At 36.0% G+C, this 9,680-nt stretch overlaps 1 protein-coding gene across 3 annotated transcripts in view; it reads left to right on the top strand.

The window, feature by feature from the left end:
- Window positions 462-9,680, top strand: part of LOC109336718 (pescadillo homolog) — a 20,881-nt gene continuing 11,662 nt past the window's right edge. Inside the window, exons 1-14 of one of the 3 annotated variants that reach the window (XM_019573485.1) lie at window positions 462-575; window positions 1,011-1,062; window positions 1,269-1,354; window positions 1,564-1,812; window positions 1,896-2,021; window positions 3,602-3,686; window positions 3,762-3,872; window positions 4,115-4,208; window positions 4,289-4,590; window positions 5,292-5,399; window positions 5,483-5,604; window positions 5,908-6,127; window positions 6,608-6,817; window positions 7,224-7,316. In XM_019573485.1, the coding sequence (XP_019429030.1) occupies window positions 1,036-1,062; window positions 1,269-1,354; window positions 1,564-1,812; window positions 1,896-2,021; window positions 3,602-3,686; window positions 3,762-3,872; window positions 4,115-4,208; window positions 4,289-4,590; window positions 5,292-5,399; window positions 5,483-5,604; window positions 5,908-6,127; window positions 6,608-6,817; window positions 7,224-7,310 (1,827 nt within the window). In that variant the 5' untranslated portion in view covers window positions 462-575; window positions 1,011-1,035 and the 3' untranslated portion in view covers window positions 7,311-7,316. Of the gene's footprint in view, window positions 576-1,010; window positions 1,063-1,268; window positions 1,355-1,563; window positions 1,813-1,895; window positions 2,022-2,298; window positions 2,443-2,648; window positions 2,735-2,943; window positions 3,193-3,275; window positions 3,402-3,601; window positions 3,687-3,761; window positions 3,873-4,114; window positions 4,209-4,288; window positions 4,591-5,291; window positions 5,400-5,482; window positions 5,605-5,907; window positions 6,128-6,607; window positions 6,818-7,223; window positions 7,494-9,680 lie in introns of those variants that run through there. The other 2 variants (XM_019573483.1, XM_019573484.1) reach the window with 2 other exon arrangements.

Genomic DNA, 9,680 nt, shown 5'->3' with positions numbered 1-9,680 from the left:
TTAGAAGTTGTGCAATTTATATTTAAGGGAATTCAAATCTGAAATAACTGCATCAAACATATTGCCTCTAATGTTTATACATGAATATCTCACGTTTGGAACGTGAAGATCAACTTTATTGTTAGGGAGACTAATAAGGTGATAAACTACCGAACTAAGCTAGATTCTCACTCATGTGCTCAGTGTCAAAATATCAATCCAAATTAATTGTTATTCTTATTGACTTAAATCTTTCTCTTTTTCTTAGTTCTCTTTACAAAAAAATTTAGATAGATTAGATTTTCAAAAGGTTACTGTATTTTATTATACCATGAAAATAATAAAGTAAATTAGCAATTAAATCGTACATAATAAATTAATCATTATATATTAGATACATACAATTCTATTTAATTCAAATATTTATAAAATAATAAGTAAATATGAATTATGACATAGAGAAAGAGCATAGCGAAAGAAACCCTAGTATTTAAGTTTTGGTTGATAGTTGAGATTGTTGGACTCTTTCTCTCTATTTGAGATTGTTGGTATCTTTCTCTGAATCCACTCACTAATACGTAGCCGCCAACACAAAGGTTGGTTTTTCCCCCTTTTCCTTTTGATTTCCTTTGATTCTTCACCATTCTCACTTACCCTAATAATTCCTTTGCCTCTCTCTTTATCCATTCTTCATTCTCTTTATATTGATGATGCACACAAGGTGTTCTATAGAAAGCCTGATATAGCGGAAGTTATTGTTCGCAGCATCAAAACTTACCATATTACTAATTAAAATTATTGTTAACCTTCCCTTCCTATTTATTTTATTTTTAATGCTTTTTGTGTGCTTATAATTGGCTTATTCTTCATTCTACCTGTTTGTTTCGTTCGAAGTTTGATTCACCAAGTCCAGTTGTTGTACTTATATTTATATGGATGGAATTGTTCGTTATTCCCAAGTTACTCAATTTTTCATAAGTAAATTCATGTAGTTTCTTATTTTTTTGTTTACTTTTACAATTGCACTCCAGATTTCTACTTATCTAACGGTAAACAATGGTGGGGAAGCATTACAGACCTCCGGTGAGTACTCCCTTTCATTGTAATGTTCCCCTTTCATAACTTGCTGCTGCAAATTCACCCTATTTTTTCACAGTTATTGTTTTCGGCTTCCTTTGTTTCCATTTCACTCTTTTACCTTTGGCCCGTATCATGTTCTTTTCTTAGCTTTATGTTGCTGTTAAGCTTCTGTGTTTGACATACTTTTGTTCTATGTTTCTCTTATATAGGGGAAGAAAAAGGAGGGGAATGCTGCTAAGTTTGTTACCAGGTCACAAGCACTCAAGCTGCTCCAAATCAGTCTACCTCTTTTCAGGTTCTCCTTCTCATGACTACCCACATTATTTATTTTCATAATTAGTATCAACTTTATCCGACCCAGATATAAAAAGGAAGTGAAAATGTTGTGCTAGGACTTGCTTTCTCTAGGAAAATTGCAAGTTTTTAGCTAGACTACGAAAAATTGGAAAATAAATTGGCGTAAAGAAGATAATGGTTTTCTAATGTTGACTTAACAAATTTCAGGAAACTATGCATTTTGAAAGGTGTAACCCCTCGGGAGCCAAAAAAGAAGTTCAAGGGAACCCATCAGACTTATTACCATGTCAAGGATATCGCCTTTCTTCATCATGAACCCTTGCTTGAGGTGCATAGAGCAATAAAAACACACGAGAGGAAAATAAAGAAAGCTGAGGCAAAGAAAAACATTGAACGTGCAAATAGGCTGAGGGATCAGACGCCTAAACCCAAGATTGACCGGATTATCCGACAGAGGTTTGTTTGTTAGGTGTATCTAAATTTATGTCTTGCAGCCAGAAATGAATTTCAAATTAATTTGATTATTCTTCAAATTATAGGTACCCAAGATTTGTGGATGCACTAGGAGAATTGGATGACTGTCTCTCGATGGTACATCTGTTTGCAGCATTACCTGCTTCAGAGAGCAAAAAGATTGATGTGGAGCGAGTCCATAAGTGTCGAAGGTAAACACTTGATATTTTAAAATTTTGGATGGTAAAGTTTATGTTTTTGATACCCTCTCTTTCTCGAAGAAGAAGAAGAAGGTGGACTTGGTGAAATCTCACTCGTAGTTTTGGCCCATTTTCTAAGATTATTATAAAATCTTATGTGATTATGGTATTTTATCTGCCTTAATTTGTTTGCTTTTGACATAATTGGCTTATTCTTCATTCTACCTGTTTGTTTCGTTCGAAGTTTGATTCACCAAGTCCAGTTGTTGTACTTATATTTATATGGATGGAATTGTTCGTTATTCCCAAGTTACTCAATTTTTCATAAGTAAATTCATGTAGTTTCTTATTTTTTTGTTTACTTTTACAATTGCACTCCAGATTTCTACTTATCTAACGGTAAACAATGGTGGGGAAGCATTACAGACCTCCGGTGAGTACTCCCTTTCATTGTAATGTTCCCCTTTCATAACTTGCTGCTGCAAATTCACCCTATTTTTTCACAGTTATTGTTTTCGGCTTCCTTTGTTTCCATTTCACTCTTTTACCTTTGGCCCGTATCATGTTCTTTTCTTAGCTTTATGTTGCTGTTAAGCTTCTGTGTTTGACATACTTTTGTTCTATGTTTCTCTTATATAGGGGAAGAAAAAGGAGGGGAATGCTGCTAAGTTTGTTACCAGGTCACAAGCACTCAAGCTGCTCCAAATCAGTCTACCTCTTTTCAGGTTCTCCTTCTCATGACTACCCACATTATTTATTTTCATAATTAGTATCAACTTTATCCGACCCAGATATAAAAAGGAAGTGAAAATGTTGTGCTAGGACTTGCTTTCTCTAGGAAAATTGCAAGTTTTTAGCTAGACTACGAAAAATTGGAAAATAAATTGGCGTAAAGAAGATAATGGTTTTCTAATGTTGACTTAACAAATTTCAGGAAACTATGCATTTTGAAAGGTGTAACCCCTCGGGAGCCAAAAAAGAAGTTCAAGGGAACCCATCAGACTTATTACCATGTCAAGGATATCGCCTTTCTTCATCATGAACCCTTGCTTGAGGTGCATAGAGCAATAAAAACACACGAGAGGAAAATAAAGAAAGCTGAGGCAAAGAAAAACATTGAACGTGCAAATAGGCTGAGGGATCAGACGCCTAAACCCAAGATTGACCGGATTATCCGACAGAGGTTTGTTTGTTAGGTGTATCTAAATTTATGTCTTGCAGCCAGAAATGAATTTCAAATTAATTTGATTATTCTTCAAATTATAGGTACCCAAGATTTGTGGATGCACTAGGAGAATTGGATGACTGTCTCTCGATGGTACATCTGTTTGCAGCATTACCTGCTTCAGAGAGCAAAAAGATTGATGTGGAGCGAGTCCATAAGTGTCGAAGGTAAACACTTGATATTTTAAAATTTTGGATGGTAAAGTTTATGTTTTTGATACCCTCTCTTTCTCGAAGAAGAAGAAGAAGGTGGACTTGGTGAAATCTCACTCGTAGTTTTGGCCCATTTTCTAAGATTATTATAAAATCTTATGTGATTATGGTATTTTATCTGCCTTAATTTGTTTGCTTTTGACTGTGTATGCTAGACTGGCACATGAATGGCAAGCATTCATATCCCGCACTCACAAGTTAAGAAAAGCTTTTGTATCTGTCAAAGGCATATACTACCAGGTATCAGTTGATGCATTTGTAATGGTCATTAATATTACTCGTACATGTTATAAATCTAATTTGTTGTTTGTGCAGGCTGCCGTTGAGGGCCAGGCAATTACATGGTTAACTCCTCACTCACTACAGCAGGTTGTGTCTGAAGAAGTTGACCTCCATACCATGCTAAACTTTCTGCAATTGTATGAGGTTGGTATCATTTTCATGTTTATATATAGACTATAATGTTACTCCTGGAAGCTTTAACTCATCAATATCCACTTTATTTCTATTAGTTAAATCATCGTTGCAAAAGTTTCTATTCAGTAGAGTGTTGTTTCAAAGCTTTTACTGTTTAATATGCACTCTATCACCATTAGATTGCAAACATTCACATTGGTTTGGTTGAATTTTTTACTAATTTCTTGAAATTAATTCATGGATTGATGCAGCCTCTTCTTGGTTTTGTGAATTTCCGTCTCTATCACTCTATAAATTTGAAGTATCCCCCATTGCTTGATCCCCGTTTGGAAGCTTTGGCTGCAGGTACCATTCTCTTCAGTTTAATTCAACTGTAGAAGCTGTTATTTATGTACATGCATTAATTTTCTTTTCAAACAATGCAGATCTATATGCGTTATCTAGATACGTCGGTCGCAATACCAGACCTTCAGCAGTGAATTCTGAATCTGTTTATATAGTTGAAAACGAGCACGTTGAGGTGAAGCAAAGTGGAGCACAGTCTGAAGATGAAAAGTCTGAACTAAGGCTTGCTCAACTTCATCATCAACTACCATCTAACGAGCATGGACCTGGTGCACTAATGCACCTTGTTGAAGAGGCTGCCGGAGATGAGGAGGAAGAGGATCAAGATACACAGGAATGTAGAAAGCTCTTCCAAAATTTGAAATTCTTCTTGAGTAGGGAGGTCAGACCAATAACCGATTGAAACTGTTAACACCAGTAGCTTAAAATTATTGTCTTTGATATTTTGTAGTTTAGTCACTTGGTATTGCTATTACAGAAATATTGTTGGAAAAGTTCAAAAAAAGGATGTATATATAATGAATGAGTTTAGTAAGTAGTTGGTAAATCTGGTAACAATGGCTTCGTGATTTACACTTAAGCTTAATGCTAATGTTGCTATTTTTCTTCAGTATGCGTACTAGAGTCATTGGAAGTATAACCGTGTATTGTACACTCACGTGTACAACGAGAAACAATGAAGGGCCTTGCTTGTATAGCGTATTTGGGTTAGATTTATTTTTACACCAGGACAGTTTTTCAGCTGAAAGCTCTTCCATAACATTTTGTTTCTAAGCTTTTCAGAACTTAAATAAATAAGTCAGTCCAAGCCTCTACTACCCTGGCATAATTAATTTACTCAGTTTCAGTTCTCTTTAATAAGGTGCTCTTTGAGTGCAACATAAACAATTTTAAAAGCGCTAAGCTCGTTAATTTTAGATGATGGATGTCATGTATATATAATACAACATATCTTATCAAACACTTCTTTTGTGCTATATCTTTCTCATGTATGATTATTTTTGTAATTTTACCCACAGACTTCTGAATATATGTTTCTATGTATGCATTTGTATTTATGTCTGGTTTGCTCTTATTTATCAGGTACCAAGGGAATCATTGCTTTTTGTTATTCCAGCTTTTGGTGGGGTTGTTTCCTGGGAGGGAGAGGGGGGACCATTTGGGGAATCTGACCAGAGCATCACTCATCAGGTTTTGATAAAGAATCCATCTTCCAAGTCAATTTTTTAACCCTTCCTTTCAAGTTCGCTTAATTATTGCTGTGATGTGTCTAGATTGTTGACAGAGAAGCACAAGGACACAAGTTCCTCTCAAGAGAATATGTCCAACCACAATGGATATTTGATTGTGTCAATGCACGGATCATTTTGCCGACAAATGATTATGTGGTTGGAAAGTAAGTTCTATGTCTAATTATCTCTTTGTTTGATTAATTTCCATTTGTCTAGTGTCAAACTCAACTATTCCTCTTTCTTGATGTCTGCTTAAGTTTACTAGCTCAATTATTGACCATCCATTTAAACAATGCAAGTATTAACCTAAGTTCGCTTGTTAGTAAAGGACATACATATTTATATGTGCATAAATGTATAGTGCTTGTGAATTAATGTATATGTGTGAAGATGTATAATGGATTATGAATTACGATTTGTTTGTGTTTACTAGTTCTTTTTGGTTAAAATGTTTCTTTTATCATTAGGATTCCTCCACCACACTTGTCACCTTTTGTTGACAACGAGGAAGAAGGAGCCTATGTTCCTGATTATGCACAGACCATTAAGCACTTGCAGGCTGCTGCCAGGAAAGAAATCCTTCCGCTTCCAGGTGTTGGAAAGGATCTGGACGATCCACAGAATCTGCTGGCTGAAGGTGTTATTGATCGAGCAGAAGCTAATGAAGCTGCTCAGAGAAAGCAAAAGGTAATGGTGATATTGTAAATAAGTTGCATCACAATGTTGGAATGAGTAGAGAGGATCCTGTTATGTTCACTACCATTTTATAAGTATAATCTATGATTGTAATTAAGTCAGTTTTATGTTGTCGGACATTTTTGCCAAAAAGAAATTTGAAGATAATCTATCAGGACTGGATTGTGTTAAAATAACTTTTATATAGTAAATTAAAACAAAAGGTCCAGATTTTGTGATAGATTAATAATATTTGTTTGATAGTTAGTTGCTTTTAAATAATGAGATCACTTACCATTTTAATGCTCACGTTTCTACCCTCACTGCAAATGACTCTTCTATTTAAAAAAAAAAAAAACTTTTGATTTAATCAATTTTCCCAAACATAACAGCTCACACTCTAAAACAGCTTTTGTTCCTGGGAACAGATGTTCTGGACAGTTGTAATTCTAGCCAAAGACACTAACTGTCAATCATTTTCAATGGTTTCAGATGATGTTGTTGGAGCAGCAATACCACAAGGATTTGAAAAAAGAACTTCAGCATGCCACATATACTCCAATGGATTCTAAAGTTGATGAACAAGTAGCTACTGAAGTGACAAAAACCGGAGAAGAATCAAGTTATGATGTACAAAATGTTGATGACATGGGTAAACTTCTAATGTCACGAAAAAAGCGGAAGCTTTTGGAGGCTATGCAGGTACCTCTTTTTATCTTTCGCTATGCAACTTGTCGCGAGTTCATTTGTTGAATTGTTATTGCTTTGGTGAATCTAGCAAGTTTCCCATTATTACTTGGTAGTGGAGAGCTTATTTGGGTCAGCGCCAAAGTAGTTAATAAATTTCCTATAAGCTCTTTTTAGTTATTTTAATTAGTGAGGTATATTTATGAAAACAAATTTTTTAAGCTTATTCCGAAGTAGTGTATTGAATAAATGCTTGATGAAGTTGTTTACCCATACAACTTAGTTAAGTTTTTACATATCTGAAATAAGCTAAAAAGCACTTTTCTGTATTGAATTGTGCCACCAAACTGGTTGCAGTTTACCTTAAAGAGAGGACTTAACATTGTAGCTGTTTCTGACTTTATTATGTCGTGTGATTCAGATATCTAATGATCGGAAGCAGGCAAAACATGATCTTATTAAGCAAAGGAAGAAAAAAATAGAAGCAACTCAAAGTCAAGGAAGTTGAAGAGATGTTGTAGCATTCATTCATCCTCATGCAGCAGCAGCTAATATTTCTTGTTTATTTTTTATATTCTTCCAAGATTAGGCACTTGAACTTGCATGCGTTTAAGGCATATATACATTAAAACTCTTCCCAGTTTTGCGATGTTTCTATAGAACTTTAATCTTAACAAAGTATATGAATTAAAGTAATCCGTAAATGTGATGGATGAGTTAAGAAACACTATCAAATCCTAAGGAACTACACTGTTTTGAAAATAAAAACTCAACCCTCCACATTCCTCCAGGAAACAGCAAGATTATTAGGGGATGATTCCCGTAACACAATTAAAAGAAAATAACCATATTCATTCTTCAGTAAGACTTTCTTCCGTTAACCACGTTCCTGTTTCTTACAAATAAAACTTACAAACCCAATTTTCTTTTTCTTTTTCAGAATGAGGGAAAGTAAACAGATAAATAAAAGTTTATTATAAATTAATTTTCTTGACATTGATAGAAAACCACTTACCTTTAATTTGTAAGGGAAATAGTGTAGCCCGTATAATTTCTTTGATTGTATTAGAGGAAAGATTGAGTAAACGAATGTGGAGAATAACATGATTAAGAAATGAATGTGGTTAATTTCTTATGATTGTGTGGAGGGATGTGAGTCTTGACATGTTGCTTGTAGAGTTGGGCATTGTGACCGTGCCACTGTGTGAGTCATGACCGAGTTAATTATGCAATTTGACTGTGCCAGAAAATAGTACTTGGCCGAGGTAACGCATCAGTTTTATTTGGCTTGGGATACTTGGGTGATACTTCTAGAAAGATGAGATTGTAGTAGAGCATCTTATTTTAGCATGTGTTCAATTAGGAATTAGTTAAGTTGATTAAAGTTGTTAGGATTTATTTTTTGTTTTTGAAGGGTTTCTTAAGACCCAAGAAAGTAGTATAAAGGCAAGCATTGTATTCCATAATGATCAATCAATGAAAATAACTTTCATATTCATTCTTCCAATTATATTTTCGAATTCCTTTACATTATTCCATCAACTTTGACTTTAGTCCATTCACAAGTTTGAGATCTCTTGAACTTGCCTAGAGGCGCATGAAAATTTTATTATAAGTCTATTATCTATTTGTCTAATGCTTGAAGAGCTTGTCATAATTTCTTGTTTGCTAAAACCATCCGTTCCAAAGATAGTGAGTTCATCCTTGTGCCATCTCAAGTTGTTAGGCTGCATGGTTCCATTCGACCGATTAAGCTTATAACCAAATTGCCTTAAACTCACTTCATTAGATTCTGATGCTGATTTGTCCCCCTTTATTAACATCCTTGTGATTAAGAGCATTAAGCATGTGGTAACCTTTGATGAAATACCTAACACATTTGCCTTCTTTGCAACTCTTCCTCACCTCAAGATTATATCTTTGGATATCATGTTCAAACAGGTTAGCTTGATAAACAATAGTCAATTTTTTACATGTCTTCGGCTTTTGAATGTTATACTAAATATTAATTTTCATTGTTTAGGTCATATTTCTCCCAAAAATAACTCCACCGCTCAGAAATTTAAAAGAGATAAACTTTATATTTTCTTTCCGAAAGATAGATGTTCTTTATTAGAACACAAAGATGCGGACAGTGGTTGATCAGATGTTGATGAAGGGGTGGAAGGTAGTCGTCAAGCAGCAGGAGGAAGTAGGAGAGCTGGACCCGCCGGTGGAGGTACCTGAAAAGGTTCTCCGACGATCAAGTCAGTGTATGAACTTAGTGAGTGAATAGTGAAGACAAATATCAATAGAGTGAGTAATGTTAGAGAGTGAAGAGATTAAGATACTTTCTGTTGGTGGAGGTCCCTATTTATAGAAGGGAGAGTTGACATTGGGCTCTTGGCTGGTGGTGCGACGCGTGGCCGACCAAAGGTGTTGTCGTGAGTGCTTTTCCCGTGTCAGGCGGTCTGCTAGGACTGTACACTGTGCCATTCTTGTCTTCTAGCCTGTGGTTGGTTTGGTACCCGTTCTGCAACCCGTCTGTCGTGCTGGCAGGTAGGTTGGTGGAGTACGGAAAGCATGTTGTCTCTTGGGTCAACTCTGGTGGTCCCAACAAGTGAGGCCCACCTCGGCGACCAAGCATGGGACCTTTGGTTCGCCGGGTAGGAACAGTTGCCCCCAGTCTGCCAGGATGCTGGGCGAGTATGCTGGGAGACTTGATACGAGCTTCGTTTGATTTGGGTGAGAGATCTGCCTTGGCGACCAAGTTTGTGACTTCGTTGGGCGAGCTTGTGGGGAGGCGGTACCCTCTTCAGGGCAGACCGTCCGCATGAGGTTCGACGACCTGAGGTTGAAAGGGTGTTGATTGAGTTGGCCTGGGCGTCGGGCGAGGCCT

This window comes from Lupinus angustifolius, chromosome LG20 (assembly GCF_001865875.1).
Source record: "Lupinus angustifolius cultivar Tanjil chromosome LG20, LupAngTanjil_v1.0, whole genome shotgun sequence".
Classification (NCBI taxonomy): Eukaryota; Viridiplantae; Streptophyta; class Magnoliopsida; order Fabales; family Fabaceae; genus Lupinus; species Lupinus angustifolius.
Note: the sequence above shows the minus strand (reverse complement) of the source record. Positions and strands in the feature narration are given on the sequence as shown.